Source organism: Schistocerca serialis, chromosome 5, assembly GCF_023864345.2.
Source record: "Schistocerca serialis cubense isolate TAMUIC-IGC-003099 chromosome 5, iqSchSeri2.2, whole genome shotgun sequence".
NCBI lineage: Eukaryota > Metazoa > Arthropoda > Insecta > Orthoptera > Acrididae > Schistocerca > Schistocerca serialis.
The window spans coordinates 37165253-37184383 of NC_064642.1; the positions used below are offsets into that span (position 1 = coordinate 37165253).

Genomic DNA, 19131 nt, shown 5'->3' on the forward strand with positions numbered 1-19131 from the left:
GTAGATGAAAATGAAATGGGAGATACGATACTGCGTGAAGAGTTTGACAGAGCACTGAAAGACCTGAGTCGAAACAAGGCCCCCGCAGTAGACAACATTACATTGGAACTACTGACGGCCTTGGGAGAGCCAGTCCTGACAAAACTCTACCATCTGGTGAGCAAGACGTATGAAACAGGCGAAATACCCTCAGACTTCAAGAAGAATATAATAATTCCAATCCCAAAGAAAGCAGGTGTTGACAGATGTGAAAATTACCGAACAATCAGTTTAATAAGCCACAGCTCCAAAATACTAACACGAATTCTTTACAGACGAATGGAAAAGCTAGTAGGAGCCGACCTCGGGGAAGATCAGTTTGGATTCCATAGAAATACTGGAACACGTGAGGCAATACTGACCTTACGACTTATCTTAGAAGAAAGATTAAGGAAAGGCAAACCTACGTTTCTAGCATTTGTAGACTTAGAGAAAGCTTTTGACAATGTTGACTGGAATACTCTCTTTCAAATTCTAAAGGTGGCAGGGTAAAATACAGAGAGCGAAAGGCTATTTACAATTTGTACAGAAACCAGATGACAGTTATAAGAGTCGAGGGACATGAAAGGGAAGCAGTGGTTGGGAAGGGAGTAAGACAGGGTTGTAGCCTCTCTCCGATGTTGTTCAATCTGTATATTGAGCAAGCAGTAAAGGAAACAAAAGAAAAATTTGGAGTAGGTATTAAAATCCATGGAGAAGAAATAAAAACTTTGAGGTTCGCCGATGACATTGTAACTCTGTCAGAGACAGCAAAGGACTTGGAAGAGCAGTTGAATGGAATGGACAGTGTCTTGAAAGGAGGATATAAGATGAACATCAACAAAAGCAAAACGAGGATAATGGAATGTAGTGGAATTAAGTCGGGTGATGCTGAGGGAATTAGATTAGGAAATGACACACTTAAAGTAGTAAAGGAGTTTTGTTATCTGGGGAGCAAAATAACTGATGATAGTTGAAGTAGAGAGGATATAAAATGTAGACTGGCAATGGCAAGGAAAGCTTTTCTGAAGAAGAGAAATTTGTTTACATCGAGTATAGATTTAAAATTCTAAAGGTGGCAGGGGTAAAATACAGGGAGCGTAGGCTATTTACAATTTGTACAGAAACCAGATGGCAGTTATAAGAGTCGAGGGACATGAAAGGGAAGCAGTGGTTGGGAAGGGAGTAAGACAGGGTTGTAGCCTCTCCCCGATGTTGTTCAATCTGTATATTGAGCAAGCAGTAAAGGAAACAAAAGAAAAATTCGGAGTAGGTATTAAAATTCATGGAGAAGAAATAAAAACTTTGAGGTTCGCCGATGACATTGTAATTCTGTCAGAGACAGCAAAGGACTTGGAAGAGCAGTTGAATGGAATGGACAGTGTCTTGAAAGGAGGATATAAGATGAACATCAACAAAAACAAAACAAGGATAATGGAATGTAGTCTAATTAAGTCGGGTGATGCTGAGGGAATTAGATTAGGAAATGAGGCACTTAAAGTAGTAAAGGAGTTTTGCTATTTGGGGAGCAAAATAACTGATGATGGTCGAAGTAGAGAGGATATAAAATGTAGGCTGGCAATGGCAAGGAAAGCGTTTCTGAAGAAGAGAAATTTGTTAACATCCAGTATTGATTTAAGTGTCAGGAAGTCATTTCTGAAAGTATTCGTATGGAGTGTAGCCATGTATGGAAGTGAAACATGGACGATAAATAGTTTGGACAAGAAGAGAATAGAAGCTTTCGAAATGTGGTGCTACAGAAGAATGCTGAAGATTAGATGGGTAGATCACATAACTAATGAGGAAGTATTGAATAGGATTGGGGAGAAGAGAAGTTTGTGGCACAACTTGACCAGAAGAAGGGATAGGTTGGTAGGACATGTTCTGAGGCATCAAGGGATCACCAATTTAGTATTGGAGGGCAGCGTGGAGGGTAAAAATCGTAGAGGGAGACCAAGAGATGAATACACTAAGCAGATTCAGAAGGATGTAGGTTGCAGTAGGTACTGGGAGATGAAAAAGCTTGCACAGGATAGAGTAGCATGGAGAGCTGCATCAAACCAGTCTCAGGACTGAAGACCACAACAACAACATAGATTTAAGTGTCAGGAAGTCATTTCTGAAAGTATTTGTATGGAGTGTAGCCATGTATGGAAGTGAAACATGGACGATAAATAGTTTGGACACAAAGAGAATAGAAGTTTTTGAAATGTGGTGCTACAGAAGAATGCTGAAGATTAGATGGGTAGATCACATAACTAATGAGGAAGTATTGAATAGGATTGGGGAGAAGAGAAGTTTGTGGCACAACTAGACCAGAAGAAGGGATCGGTTGGTAGGACATGTTCTGAGGCATCAAGGGATCACCAATTTAGTATTGGAGGGCAGCTTAAAGGGTAAAAATCGTAGAGGGAGACCAAGAGATGAATACACTGAGCAGATTCAGAAGGATGTAGGTTGCAGTAGGTACTGGGAGATGAAGAAGCTTGCACAGGATAGAGTAGCATGGAGAGCTGCATCAAACCAGTCTCAGGACTGAAGACCACAACAACAACAACAACAACAAAAAATGACATGACAGCAAACTCCTATAGAATTCTGCTACCTAACGAACAGTTGGAATTATTCCTGTTTATGACTGCACAACTTGTTGTACTGGACAAGGAAGTTGAAACAAGGTATGAAGAGGACAACTTATCCAACTCTTTATGATAGCAAACATTCCAAATTGCACTCTTCTAAAGCACAGCTTCAACTGGCCACAATTACATTGATTACTATACAATGAGACAACTCCCACAATAAGTAAACAATTGTTGCTCATCTCCAGTCACAAATCACTAAAAAGAGATGAACCAGTCATAATGGCATATCAGCTCATTACAACACTCCAAAGGGGTAATGGAAATGATTATTATGCAGCATTCAGAATGATGGTGTGAGAAACAGAAAAACAAATGGGTTTTCAGAAAGAGAAAGGGACTAGTAAAATCATCTTATGGCTGGTCATTAGTAGCATGCATAGAGTTGATCAAAGCATATGGCAGTGCCATCTTATTGACACTGGAGAAAAAATTGAAAAAAAAAATTAAAATTCCCATAGCCTTCTTAAACAGCATTATATATTTTGTGAGTACTACAGGAATTCCAAATGTATCAGTCTTGGTTCCTCTGTTGTCCAACTTACATTCCACAGACATTCATGAATATTCTAATACTATTATATGCAGATAACATATGTACAAACGCTGAAGACAAAAATTTCCTGACTTGTCAACAAAAAATGGATGCAACCATTAGTTGGTATCACAACTGACCCTGAAATATCCGTCAGTACATCCAGCAAGGTGACATCTTTAATAGACAGAATTTCAAGTTATAATGTAACTTGTACAACACAACCCCCCTCCTCCCCCCCTCCCCCTTCCCACACACACCAGTGAATGCTTATCAATGGTAAGTTTAAATGCATACATCATATCAGACACGTAATTACAAGATGTGAAGAACTATGTACTATTATAAGATCTATAACTGCAGTATGATGGTATTTCCATCGATGAACAGCCATGACTCTGTACTGTAGGTTAATAGGAAAATGTGCTACAAATCAGCACCATGCAGCACACTTAAAAAGTGTCATACTGTGACGTACAATGCTTTGCGTATAGTTTCAGGGGCAATAATGTCAAGCTCAAGAAACACAACGTGGTTGAAGCAAATCAGTCATTGTTAAAACAATCAAAGAATATAACTAAGCAAGAAATTCCTTCTAATGCTATATAATGATGGATATTTGTTTATAGATGATAACATCCCAATATCAGTGACTTAATATATGGCTGGAATACACTGGGTAAACCAACAGCCTTCGTAAGTAAAAGCTGAATATGAAGTGATGCAGCAATTGAGGAACACTGTACAAAAAGATCCACCCCACACCAAACTATAACAGGTGATATGAAGCACTGGCTCTGCAAATTGAGCTTAGGACAATGTTATAATTCTGAAACTACAACATTTGTAGCACATCAGGTGTGGAATTTCTTTACTGTTAGAATGAGGATTGCATAATAAACACAGATGTGTCCAAGTCAAGTACAATCAGCTTGGCTATCATCAAAATATATTTTGTGTGCAACATGCACTAGCCTTGTTAGTTTTTCAGGGTCCAGTAGACAGTACTGGAAGGTTTGTGCAGGGATTGAGTGGCAGAAGACAATGGAATAGGAAGGTGGAGTACAGGACTAGTGAAAGTTGACACCAGGGGGTATGGAAATATGGACAAGTTGCAGGGAGAGTTCCCATCTGTGCAATTCAGAAAAGTTGAGTACTGTAATGCAACAGAGAACAGTAACAAAGGGAAACTGCAATGGGTTGTAAGATGGAAGAGAAGCCATTTTTAAAGTAATGAAGTAGAAACAGTAACAAAGAAAACAGCACTGGGTCGTAGGATAGAAGAGAAGCCATTTTCACCATAATATGACAGAGAAAAGTAACACTGTAATGTAATGCAGTAGAAAACAGAATTTTTAATGTAATGTGACATAGGACAGTAACATCAGCAAGTTACAAAACAGATACTGCAAGACTGAATTTGAATCACTGGAACTTCAAGAAATACTTTCACAGGATCAATCTTAGTGCCACACCCCCACACGCCTGTGGCGAGGAAGATGATCGAAACCATATATTTTACAATGTGTTAAAAATATTGAGTACCTAAGAAGCATGAAAGTAATCATAGAAAACTTCATCGTCAGTTCCCACCCAGTCTCCAACGTGTGTTAGTTACTAATGATCCATCAATGTGTAGACTGTTATACAAGTTTGTAATCAATGCAAACATCTCGTCATGTTGTTGTTGTTGTTGTTGTTGTTGTTGTTGTCTTCAATCCAGAGATTGGTTTGATGCAGCTCTCCACGCTACTCTATCCTGCGCAAGCTTCTTCATCTCAAAATAATTATTGCAGCCTACACCCATATGAATCTACTTAATGTATTCATCTCTTGGTCTCCCTCTACGATTTTTACCCTCCACGCTGCCCTCCAATACTAAATTGGTGAGTCCTTGATGCCGCAGGACGTGCCAAACCAATCAATCCCGTTTTATGATCAAGTTGTGCCACAAATTCCTCTTCTCCCCAATTCGATTCAGTACCTCCTCATTAGTTACGTGATATATCCATCTAATCTTCAGCATTCTTCTGTAGCATCACATTTCAAAAGTTTCTATTCATTTCTTGTCCAAACTATTTAACATCCATGTTTCACATCCCTACACTCCATACAAATACTTTTAGAAAAGATGACTTTCTAACACTTAAATCTATACTCGAAGTTACCAAATTTCTCTTCTTCAGAAACGCTTTCCTTGCCATTGCCAGTCTATATTTCCATCATCAGTTATTTGTCTCCCCAAATAGCAAAACTCATCTACTACTTTAAGAGTCTCATTTCCTAATCTAATTTCCTCAGCATCACCTGATTTAATTTGACTACATCCCATTATCCTCGTTTTGCTTTTGTTGATGTTCATCTTATATCCTCCTTTCAAGACACTGTCCATTCCATTCAACTGCTCTTGAAGGTCCTTTGCTGTCTCTGACAGAATTACAATGTCATTGGCCAACTGCAAAGTTTTTATTTCTTTTCCATGGATTTTAATTCCTACTCCAAATTTTTCTTTTTTTTCTTTTACTGCCTGCTCAATATACAGATTGAATAACATCGGGGAGAGGCTACAACCCAGTCTCACTCCCTTCCCAGCCACTGCTTCCCTTTCATGTCCCTCGACTCTCATAACTGCCATCTGATTTCTGTACAAACTGTAAATAGCCTTTTGCTCCTTGTATTTCACCCCTTCAGAATTTGTTAGAGGATATTCCAGTCAGCATTGTCAAAAGCTTTCTCTAAGTATACAAATACTACAAACCTAGGTTTGCCTTTCCTTAATCTACCTTCTAAGATAAGTCGTAAGGTCAGTTTTCAATAATTTTCACACCTGTCAACACCTGCTTTCTTTGGGATTGGAATTATTATATTCTTCTTGAAGTCTGAGGGCATTTCGCCTGTCTCATACATCTTGCTCGCCAGGTGGTAGAGTTTTGTCAGGGATGGCCCTCCCAAGGCTATCAGTAGTTCTAATGGAATGTTGTCTGCTCACATATGACATCTTGTCATACGAATCTGAACTATTAAACTTAATAAAAGTCGTGCTATACTTCAAACATTTATAACACCTTTAGAAGGAGAACCTAAATATTTATCCCTATAACTTTAGGTAGACTTATATTCTGCATTTAATGTAGATTGAGATGGTAAGAACCTATGCAATATAAAAGATGAACTCCATAAATTGCCAGTAATTATTTTGTGTAATTTATGTCATATTTTAGTCCTATCAACTATATGTGTTATGCATTGTGTGTGAAAATTTGTATTTTGATCAGTTTATGTAACTTTGTTCTCAAACATCCATTATAATACTGTAAGGTTTTGAATTGTATAAATCATTTGTGAAATGGTTCTATGGACAAATTACAGAGGGGAAAAAAGACTGCTGGGGAGAACTATACAGAGAGCTTTGAATATAACAAATGAATCATTAATTCATATTTGACACTTTCAAGAACAACAACATAGCTCACTAGTAAAAGCAGACAGGTATAACCCAACTGCATAGGGCTAACTTGAAAGCAAGCCCAAGGTAAAGTTCAGCTAACTCACATGCCAACAGTAGGTGGAGAGCTGACAACAATTTCTGTGTGCAAGTCAGGCATGATAGTTGGAGGTGATGAAAGCACAGTACTGGATGTGAGAACATCTGCCTCTGGCGTCCAGCCTGCAGTGGCGGCAGCAGCTCCCTGCAAAAAAAAAAAAAAAAGAAGAAGATACATGTAATCCTGTATAAAGACAGTGTGTTGCAGTCCACACATCAATTAATGACAACACACAATTTTCTAGCACATACACTGATAATCCAAAACATAATTAGCACTGCCCAGTGTGATGGTGGATGCTGCATGGTGGCACTGTGGACACGTGTCGAGGTAACAAAAGTATGTAAGCGGAGCAGACACAGACAGGTGACCACTGTAGTGAAGATACAGACTGCAAATGGAGAAATTCAGTGAGATAAGTGACTCTGACAAAGGACAGGATGTTACTACGCACAGCCTGTGAACAAATATCTTGAAAGCAGTGAAGCTGGTTGAATGTTCACGTGCCACTGACGTGAGCATCTACGGGAAGAGGAAGAAGGATGGTGAAACTACCGCTAAGCACTAAACAGTTGGACGTTCATGACACTTCACAGAACGTGGGCTTCGGAGGCTTGTCTGCTCTGTAAATTAGGATTCGTCTCTGCTGAAAGAGCACAATGCTGATGCATGCACAAGTGTTTCAGAGCACACCATTAATTGTACATTGTTGTACATGGAGCTCCACAGCGCACTACTCCTACAAGTTTACATGTTGACCCAATAACATTGTCAATTATGACTGTAATGTGTACGGGACCGTCAAGATTCGACCTTTGATCAATGGAAACATGTTGGCTCTTTGGAGAAATCATTTTTCCTGCACTTGGTCGAGGTTGTCTTCACAAACACTGTCATTGAGATGAACAGCAGCTCGAAACGTGCACTGCACCATGGACACAGGCTGGTGGGACCAGTATTACACTATGGGAACCATTCTTCTGTGCTTGCATTGGACCTGCGGTAGTAATCAAAGACTTGCTGACTGCTGTGAACCATCTGCATCCCTTCATGCTTGATGTCTTCCCCAATGGCAATGCTACAGTGGTTTGAGGAGCATTATAGTGAACCCATGTTGATGTCTCTGTGACCAAATTCACCTGACATAAATCCTATGGAACCCATATGGGTCACTATAGCATGCCATCACAACATATGAAAACAAGTGGCTCGTTATTTATATGAATTACATGCCTGTGCCACATCTCCATAAACCCACCAACAAACTGTCGGATCCCTGATATGCAGAATCAGTGATGTATTTCGTTCCAAAGATGGACAAAACAGCTATTGAGCAGGTGGTCATAATGTTTTGGCTCATCAGGGTACACTGCCATGGAAAAAAAATTTCAAGAAATCTAATAAATTAGTAATTCCATGTTATCTTGGACTACATTACCAGTAACAAAGGCAAAAGTCCTGCTGTTAGCTTCTTAATTATATATGAATTAAAATTATTCAGAACTCAGTTATAAGGCGGAAAAGAAACTGTTTTTTAATGTAATGCAATAGAGGGACAAAGGGAAAAAGCACTGTATTGTAGGTCTTCACTTCTTATTTCCTAAGCTGAAGGAGCATCTGATACACAAAGTCAATTACACTACAAGAAGAAAATTTAACAAAAATTTAATCCACAAATTATATACATCAGATAACAGAAAACTCAATCATATCCATTTTTATAAAATATGAGACCTAAATCAATGTCAAATACTACCATCTCCGTAATCTCAGAAAACAAGAACTTAACACTCTCCTCTCCTTCAATAAGCATAGCTAAGAACCTTCTCAGGCATGTGAGAGTGGATCATCTAGGACTGTGACTCTTGACAGGGATATAGCACATTGCCCTTCCCCATAGAAAAGGGCAAACACTTCAAACTGCCTGCTGCAAACTGCCCAGTACACATGGGAACTATTAGTGGTGTACTGCAACGTCCAAAGCCTGATTGCACATTACAAAAAACCAAGCTGTATTTTCCATCAACAAAATTTTCACAAAATCATCCGATCTGAAGCATGGTCTTATGAGCCAAACACTGGTAAATTAAATAAATTAATACTGTAAAACATACACAATTTTGTGCTTTTCATTTATAATTATGAAGTTTTTCACCAAATAGTTACAGAAGAAGAAATTAACACAAAACAGATTGTTATACCCAATGTGTTGAAGTAAATTTCATGTACAGTGTTCTATTCAGTACAGCATATCTCTGTCTTCTGTTGCTGTCCTAAAATATATATGCCTTATTGTAGCATGTGTTGTGTGTTTGTGCTTTATATTGTGCGCCTTTATCCTTGAAGTTTCTGCAATAGGTTATGGACCCAGTCTGCAGTTCAAGAAAGAAATTGGGTACTGTTGTCGTTGTTGTTGTGGTCTTCAGTCCTGAGACTGGTTTGATGCAGCTCTCCATGCTACTCTATCCTGTGCAAGCTTCTTCATCTCCCAATACCTACTGCAACCTACATCCTTCTGAATCTGCTTAGTGTATTCATCTCTTGGTCTCCCTCTACGATTTTTACCCTCCACGCTGCCCTCCAATACTAAATTGGTGATCCCTTGATGCCTCAGAACATGTCCTACCAACCGATCCCTTCTTCTGGTCAAGTTGTGCCACAAACTTCTCTTCTCCCCAATCCTATTCAATACTTCCTCATTAGTTACGTGATCTACCCATCTAATCTTCAGCATTCTTCTGTAGCACCACATTTCGAAAGCTTCTAGTCTCTTCTTGTCCAAAATATTTATCGTCCATGTTTCACTTCCATACATGGCTACACTCCATACGAATACTTTCAGAAATGACTTCCTGACACTTAAATCAATACTGGATGTTAACAAATTTCTCTTCTTCAGAACGCTTTCCTTGCCATTGCCAGCCTACATTTTATATCCTCTCTACTTCGACCATCATCAGTTATTTTGCTCCCCAAATAGCAAAACTTCTTTACTACTTTAAGTGCCTCATTTCCTAATCTAATTCCCTCAGCATCACCCGACTTAATTAGACTACATTCCATTATCCTTGTTTTGCTTTTGTTGATGTTCATCTTATACCCTCCTTTCAAGACACTGTCCATTCCATTCAACTGCTCTTCCAAGTCCTTTGCTGTCTCTGACAGAATTACAATGTCATCGGCGAACCTCAAAGTTTTTATTTCTTCTCCATGAATTTTAATACCTACTCCGAATTTTTCTTTTGTTTCCTTTACTGCTTGCTCAATATACAGATTGAACAACATCGGGGAGAGGCTACAACCCTGTCTTACTCCCTTCCCAACCACTGCTTCCCTTTCATGTCCCTCGACTCTTATAACTGCCATTTGGTTTCTGTACAAATTGTAAATAGCCTTTCGCTCCCTGTATTTTACCCCTGCCACCTTTAGAATTTGAAAGAGAGTATTCCAGTCAACATTGTCAAAAGCTTTCTCTAAGTCTACAAATGCTAGAAACGTAGGTTTGCCTTTCCTTAATCTTTCTTCTAAGATAAGTCGTAAGGTCAGTATTGCCTCACGTGTTCCAGTGTTTCTACGGAATCCAAACTGATCTTCCCCGAGGTTGGCTTCTACTAGTTTTTCCATTCGTCTGTAAAGAATTCGTGTTAGTATTTTGCAGCTGTGACTTATTAAGCTGATAGTTCGGTAATTTTCACATCTGTCAACACCTGCTTTCTTTGGGATTGGAATTATTATATTCTTCTTGAAGTCTGAGGGTATTTCGCCTGTTTCATACATCTTGCTCACCAGATGGTAGAGTTTTGTCAGGACTGGCTCTCCCACGGCCGTCAGTAGTTCCAATGGAATATTGTCTACTCCGGGGGCCTTGTTTCGACTCAGGTCTTTCAGTGCTCTGTCAAACTCTTCACGCAGTATCGTATCACCCATTTCATCTTCATCTACATCCTCTTCCATTTCCATAATATTGTCCTCAAGTACATCGCCCTTGTATAGACCCTCTATATACTCCTTCCACCTTTCTGCTTTCTCTTCTTTGCTTAGAACTGGGTTTCCATCTGAGCTCTTGATATTCATACAAGTCGTTCTCTTATCTCCAAAGGTCTCTTTAATTTTCCTGTAGGCGGTATCTATCTTACCCCTAGTGAGATAGGCCTCTACATCCTTACATTTGTCCTCTAGCCATCCCTGCTTAGCCATTTTGCACTTCGTGTCGATCTCATTTTTGAGACGTTTGTATTCCTTTTTGCCTGTTTCACTTACTGCATTTTTATATTTTCTCCTTTCATCAATTAAATTCAATATTTCTTCTGTTACCCAAGGATTTCTACTAGCCCTCGTCTTTTTACCTACTTGATCCTCTGCTGCCTTCACTACTTCATCCCTCAAAGCTACCCATTCTTCTTCTACTGTATTTATTTCCCCCATTCCTGTCAATTGCTCCCTTATGCTCTCCCTGAATCTCTGTACAACCTCTGGTTCTTTTAGTTTATCCAGGTCCCATCTCCTTAAATTCCCACCTTTTTGCAGTTTCTTCAGTTTTAATCTACAGGTCATAACCAATAGATTGTGGTCAGAGTCCACATCTGCCCCTGGAAATGTCTTACAATTTAAAACCTGGATCCTAAATCTCTGTCTTACCATTATATAATCTATCTGATACCTTTTAGTATCTCCAGGGTTCTTCTATGTATACAACCTTCTTTCATGATTCTTAAACCAAGTGTTAGTTATGATTATGTTGTGCTCTGTGCAAAATTCTACCAGGTGGCTTCCTCTTTCATTTCTGTCCCCCAATCCATATTCACCTACTATGTTTCCTTCTCTCCCTTTTCCTACACTCGAATTCCACTCACCCATGACTATTAAATTTTCGTCTCCCTTCACAATCTGAATAATTTCTTTTATTTCATCATACATTTCTTCAATTTCTTCGTCATCTGCAGAGCTAGTTGGCATATAAACTTGTACTACTGTAGTAGGTGTGGGCTTCGTATCTATCTTGGCCACAATAATGCGTTCACTATGCTGTTTGTAGTAGCTTACCCGCATTCCTATTTTCCTATTCATTATTAAACCTACTCCTGCATTCCCCCTATTTGATTTTGTGTTTATAACCCTGTAGTCACCTGACCAGAAGTCTTGTTCCTGCTGCCACCGAACTTCACTAATTCCCAGTATATCTAACTTCAACCTATCCATTTCCCTTTTTAAATTTTCTAACCTACCTGCCCGATTAAGGGATCTGACATTCCACGCTCCGATCCGTAGAACGCCAGTTTTCTTTCTCCTGATAACGACATCCTCTTGAGTAGTCCCCGCCCGGAGATCCGAATGGGGGACTATTTTACCTCCGGAATATTTTACCCAAGAGGACGCCATCATCATGTAATCATACAGTAAAGCTGCATGCCCTCGGGAAAAATTACGGCTGTAGTTTCCCCTTGCTTTCAGCCGTTCGCAGTACCAGCACAGCAAGGCCGTTTTGGTTATTGGTACAAGGCCAGATCAGTCAATCATCCAGACTGTTGCCCTTGCAACTACTGAAAAGGCTGCTGCCCCTCTTCAGGAACCACACGTTTGTCTGGCCTCTCAACAGATACCCCTCCGTTGTGGTTGCACCTACGGTACGGCTATCTGTATCGCTGAGGCACGCAAGCCTCCCCACCAACGGCAAGGTCCATGGTTCATGGGGGGGAATTGGGTACTATAATTCTGTATTTTGTGACACCAGACATGTATTAGTGCCCTTTGTGGGATGTGCACATTTTGTATTGTGTATACATGAACAATTGCTGCAGGTTCTCACATAGATTTTTTGCAGCTGTAAATCTGCACTGTTTTATGGGGTTGTAATGAATTTTCATGGCCTGACACAGGAACGTTACTGAATGATAGCCATTCTGTGTCAAGTTTCAGATAATTCCAAATTCAGAGGGGAGGAAAGACAGACCATGCAACCATTGCTAGAATACCATATCAACACTGGGATCATCTGCCAACTAGCCAGTGCCTGTATATTGTGTCACCAGCTGAACAACAGATAATTCAGGAAATGGAGAAGATGCTGCAAGATGACAGCACTGATCCTTCAGACATTCCTTGATCCTGTTTAGTTGTCCTCATGAAGAAGAAGGAAGGCACAGAGCATGTCTGTGTCAATTACCAATGACTGACCCAAATTACAAAGAAAGATGTCTAACATTATAGCACATTGCTGACACCCTAGATGGCTCGAAAGAAGCAATGGCCTCTTTAAGTTTAAAGTTACACCATTTGGTCTGTATAATGTTCCAGTCACCTTCCAATGTACGATGGACAACCTGCTTTGACACCTTAAATGGATGACGTAACTTTGCCATCTGGATGACATTGTTGGTTTTCAAAGACATTTTCAGGAACATGAAAGCCGAAAGACAACCGAGTTGAATTGTGTTCAGACTGCACGCTGTGATGGGTCAAGAATATGTGATGGTATTTAGCATCATGTTTTTAGTATTGGTTTATCTTCTACCTCAGCAACTGGCCTTAATTTCTTCCTCAGCAACTGCCTGTGTACAATAAAATAAAAGAGATCTAGCAATAATCTTCTAATTTTTGTGTGTGCTTATATGTGGTCATTTGTAATGTTGTAGAGAGCACTTTCAAACTGATGTTACACAGCTATGGCAACGGGGGCAGGGGATATACAATTTGCGGCAAAGATCCTGCCAAGAAGAACTGGCCACATGAAGCTGCATCAACGGCTGATACTAAAAATGAAGCTATTGCTGAATGCACAGGTAGCATTGTACATTTGTTCACTTTTAATGGTTCCAAAAGTACTTAACATGGAGCTTATGGACAGTTAATGCTGGACCACAGTTCCATCTGACCATGATCTGGGGTTGTTGAGCAAATTGAGCTCACCTAATCAGATTGGGTAAGGAATTTACCATCAGGTATCGGGAGGACAGTCGAGGATAAAATAGTGGTGTGGCGAGTCTCCTTCAGAGAGAGTGAATCCTTATAAATCTTGCAATTATGCTATCTAACTATTATTGTGTTTTGGGTTTTGGTAGTGTAGGTTCCGGAGTTTGCTGATGGAAATATTAACAGGCTGATCTTCAGGCTTGTTGAATGAAAACCAGGTTTAAATAATTTTTTTAGAGTGTTATTAGATGTAAATAGGTATTCTGAGCAAGTAATTGTTATTGGGGGTTGATGTGTGAAGTGTTTAAAATCAGACCTTGATCCAATTAGGGAACATTAGTGGGACATGATGAGCCAACATGTGATGAGGACTGAGATTTGCATAACTGTTTCACTTGAGGGACCAAAGTGGTGATGGCACTCTGGATTTATTTCTTCTTCTTCCTTTTAACTGGGATACAGAATTTTGCTGGCATTAAAGAAATTGTACTGAAGGAAAAACTTGTGAGTGTAAAGCAGTTTCTAGCTCAAGACTATTTCTTGGTAGTAGTTGGAAATTTTCCTACATACACATCAGCATAATTGAAATTAACAGATAATCATTAACAAGGTGCACACACTCTTTTTTCTAAAAAAAGTAGGAAACTAATTCTAACTGAATATAGCCTGATATATTAATAGGACTGAGCAAAGAACTGCTTCTGGCTAAGAAAAAAAATACAATAATATTTTGATTAAGTGTATTAGGCTACACTGATTAACTTCAAATTTCTAGGCACAATTCATATCAGTAACTGACAGAACACTGGTTTTTATTTAAATGACAGCTGTCAGATGCATTTGTTTTCACTGGACGTTATTTACACATAATTTATAAAAGAAGTGGAGCAGCAAGAAGAGATACTAACATGACACACACACACACACACACACACACACACACACACACACACACACACACACACACACATATAATAGGAAGTGTAGACAGACATTTGACCTGTGTCATAAAATACAACTGTACATGTACATTTATTATTTTTATGCACCAAACTTAACATTTCGGTCGGTACTGTTGGAATTAAAGCAAAAAAGTGCCTCTTAGTCACCCAAGAAATAAAATTGGGGTACCTAGTGAATGGTGATGGAGTCTGTCTCAAACCAGAGAAAATAAGAGCAGTTACAGATTTTCCGACTCCTCAGCATAATCGCAATGTGGGACTCAACAATTTCTGGCCATACTTATTTGACAAACCATTCATCATTGTGGCAAACCACTTTCTGGCTGACCAGTCTCAGGCATCCACTGGATTGGCTGGTGAGATGGACACAGAGGCTTCTTGAGTATGACATCATAGTGGTATACAAAACTGGATACAAACACAAGGGCAATGACTGCCTTTGAAGAATTCTTCTGGTAGAACATAGTAGCCAGGATGAAATCTCAGTCACTGCTGCATTAAATGACACTGTTGCTGAATAGAGGAAAGATTCTGAACTGTGGAAACCATAGAAGTCTTGAAGAAGGAACTGACCAAAGGAGAATTGCAATTAATTAATTAAACATTGTGCAAGAGAAACTATGATCCAATAGGACAGAAATGGTTGCTCATCTACGGTCAGCTATGCTGAAGTTTTTCCACTGTGCTTAACATCTGGTCACCTGGACATGACGAGATGCACTTATTACTGGCCAGGCCTCTATCACTCTATTAACAATGTCAACAATGGAAGCATATGCTGCAGTTACCTCCGGGCATCTGGCACCAATTCTGCCTGCAGCAGTACAATTCCACCGAATTGGAATTGACCTCTTGGGGAGGTTCCTGAAGTCGACAAATGGAACTGATGGGTAATAATCTGCACTAACTACCCCACCCACTATGATGTCAACGAAGATGTGGTGACCACTGAAGCTCTGGAAAGTGCAAGGTTCCTTGTAAAGAACATCATTTTCTACAATGGAGCACACAATGTGATGATCTCTGATTATGGAAAAGTTTTCCAATAAAGATTAATACCACACTTGACTTCATGTTGCGACTTCACTTGCAGGATGAAAACTGCCTAACTTCCAAAGACAAATGGCCCCACAGAATGCTTTACTAAGACACTGGCAAATATGCTCTCGATGTATATTGATGTCGAAGAGAGAGATTGGAATGACATTCAAATACAAGCGAAATAAGACAAGACTGCTACACTGTCAAGCACCAACCAGTGAGATACAGTTCTAGACTTGGCTTGGATGTTGATTCCTGTGCAGAAAGTAGGACTATCGGAAAAGTTACTCAAAAGCGCAAAGACATCATCCGTGTCCTTCATATGAAGTGCTGCTGCAGTCCAGAGGTGCAGATCAAAGATGAGAGGTTCAATAAAACTGAAGACCCAGTCAACAATCTCAAAGCTTCAATGGGACAGGCTACTCTCGATGCTGATGTTCATCATGGGGGAAGAGGATTTAACAATATAACCAGAATGTAAAGATCCACCAGCACCACCTTACAGAGGACCAATGAAAAGATCTAAATTCAATGTATTGCAGTCTGTCGTGATGAGAATTTCTGAAATGACCAACTGCTATTATTCCCGGAGAGGGAGAAAGAAACCGAGCTCTGGTGCAAGCAGTATGGTGTAGTGGTTAGCTGCAATGGCTAGCGTGCTGTGAGACACCTGTTCAGACCCAACCACCAGCAAATATTTAGTACTTTTCATTTCTGGATTGTTCCTGAAATACACTTTCCAGTCACATTGATGTGACCTGTCAATAGCGTCAGCAGCGGAAGAAAGTTTGAGCTGCTTCATTAGTGACTCATTCATCTCGGTGCCAATCACTCTGAATGGGGCTCATCCCTTAGGCATCACACAGCCACAGCAACAGTTACTGCACTAGTGAACCATTGCAGGGAGTCCCTGTGCCCCAGCCGCAATGGGTACATACGCTAGCAAAACCTCTCATCACACATTTAATGAAAATGAGAAGTTGTATAAAGAGAAAGAGAAAATGGGAGAAGGGGGGGGGGGGGGGGGGAGGCTGAATGTCCTGTGTGATCAGCAGCAAGACCATCGAATGGGAAGCCAAAGGAGAAAAAAGAATAGTGGAAGGATCGACTCGCAGCATGGAAAGGGGAGTAGTGCGGCAAGGGCCGGGGGCTACGTTATTGGCCAAGCAAATACTCACAAGAGAGGTGAGCCCCACTGAGGGGAGGCAGATTGGTAAGTGGTAACACGCATCTTAGGTACTGGCACAACGAATAACATTTACAAGAGGCTTAAGACAGAAACAAACTTTTTTACTGAATTAACTAAACTATTATAAGGAGCACTGAAAAAACCTCATGAATTAATAGTGGTTCCTAAAACAATGAGCCACAATATTGATGTCACTTGCTGATATGATGAATACTGAAGAAAAAAGTGGTGCCAAGAGGCACAGTAAGAACTGTGTTCGTCATAGAGACCTGCTGAAGAAATCAACACTCTATAAATGGTCACACTGTTTTATGTGCCCAGCTGTGTAGCAGTTGTACAGATGGTGTGGAGTGGGTGAGTCTCAATATTTTTGCCTCCGTACCACATCCTGCACTATTCAAGATAGTAAGACCATAGCCACACGGTGTATATGTCGCAGCATATCAGCGGGACCAAACTCTATTGTTGTCACCTTGAAGAGAAGAAGCGTGACTGAACTTAGACCAACAAAAGCATAGCTCAGTGCAGAGCTATCGTCTTTTTCCCATTAGCCTGCAACCATAGTACGCAGGTGTCTGGTTGAATGGCAGAACCGGGAGCCTTGGGCAGAGGCAGACACAGGCACATGGAGAAAGAACCTCGCTGCATTAGCAGATGGCTGTTACAATATAGGCATGTATGGGATGGGGCTGGACTGCTAAAACTGATGAGTGGTGATGGGCTACCATACTGTCATTGAATAAGTGTCCCATTACAACTAAGATGATAATGAAGATCTCTCCCATTTCTCTCTGTGTTAGTGATGTGCAACAGCCATCAGCAGATACTGTTGGTAACAATGGTGGAGGGCAGAAAAGGGGGAAAGGGTTCAGTTCATCCAAATACACATAGATTTTTATGGAGTCCTATTTTTTTTATTTATTTATTTTTATTCTGATCACACAAATGTGACAATTGCTTTCATGTTCTTTGCAAGTCTTTATCAGATGATCTGATTAAAAGGAAAGAAAAATCGGGGCTAGGAAAACAATAAGGAACTAAGTTACAAATTTATTTATACAGCTTAACTTACTTGAATACTTAGTGTAGTAAATTATACAAGTATGAGTTAGTATGTAATGCGTTCAAGTAAGTCAGGTCAGTTTGATTATGTAATTTAGGTTCTTACAAGGGAAACATCCCATCGTACCCCTCCCTTCCCCCCCTTCCATTCAGATTTATTGGTTAGCTGGCCCAATCGATAGCCTGTCATTAACTGAACACATATCAAGCACGAAAATAGGAAGAAGGTGTGCCGAACTGTGTGTGTATGTGTATGTGTGTGTGTGTGTGTGTGTGTGGGGGGGATTAAAAAACAGTGAATGGTCCAGCCTTAACAAGTGGAACATTGAGGAAGTGGAAGAGCCATGGGGTTGTGGTTAAGTGGTCATGTTGTTGGGGACTGCAAAGCAGACGGGGCCAAGTTCAAAACTCCCTCATACCACTTATTTTAAATTCACCCCCCCCCCCCCCACCCCCCCGCCCTACCACCACAACATTATGAATTGTCCATCGGGTCACTGAAATGTTTGTTCTATTGGTTATAGAATATAAGTCATGTGATAGGAGTACATTACCGTCACAAGTAAATGTGATGAATAGTGAGAACAGGCGAGATACCACATAGATACCTCACAGAAATGAAAACAACAAATAAATGGGTGTGTACTATGTTAAAACAAAGGAATTCAATAGTCAAAACTATAAAAACAGAATGCAAAAATGTTAAAAACATATGTTTTGAGAGAGCACAAAGAAACTATGTGACTGTGGAACTGTTGTGTTTATTTGTTGCAGCTTATGTGATGAACTATGTTTTCATCATTTCCTTGGGAGTGACCATATTCATAGTCACATGAACACCTATATTGGACAATCTCACTCACCCACCACAAGTACAAATTAGGTGCGTCTATAAGAGATTCCTATCATATGACACACGTACTATCACTAAAGCCATGTATGACACACCAGAAGTGTTTACCGGTGGACGATTTGGTTGGCTTGTTGCCTTGTCATCAAACATTTGCAGTTCCCATTCAAAAGCCTCTTTGTTTCGGCTGCTAATAGAGTAGTTGTGCAGACTCAACTTTCATTGTAGGTTCCTTTCTTACACCTTGCTGTTGCAAACAGACATTACAGCATGACACAGACACAAATTTGAATAATGGGATCGGGCATCAGGGAGCTTTGAGGCCAGCTCATCTGCTTTGCAGTCTAACACCGTGACCACTTAATCATAATGCCCTGT

General features: G+C 40.1%; 1 protein-coding gene across 3 annotated transcripts in view; it reads right to left on the reverse strand.

Annotated features, from left to right (window-relative positions):
* The window catches only part of LOC126482304 (ataxin-2 homolog), a 300551-nt gene that overhangs the window by 82713 nt on the left and 198707 nt on the right, over positions 1–19131 (reverse strand). For all 3 annotated transcript variants that reach the window (XM_050106335.1, XM_050106333.1, XM_050106334.1), the window contains one exon: positions 6748–6884. In XM_050106335.1, coding sequence (XP_049962292.1) covers positions 6748–6884 — 137 coding nt within the window. The remainder of the gene's footprint in view (positions 1–6747; positions 6885–19131) is intronic.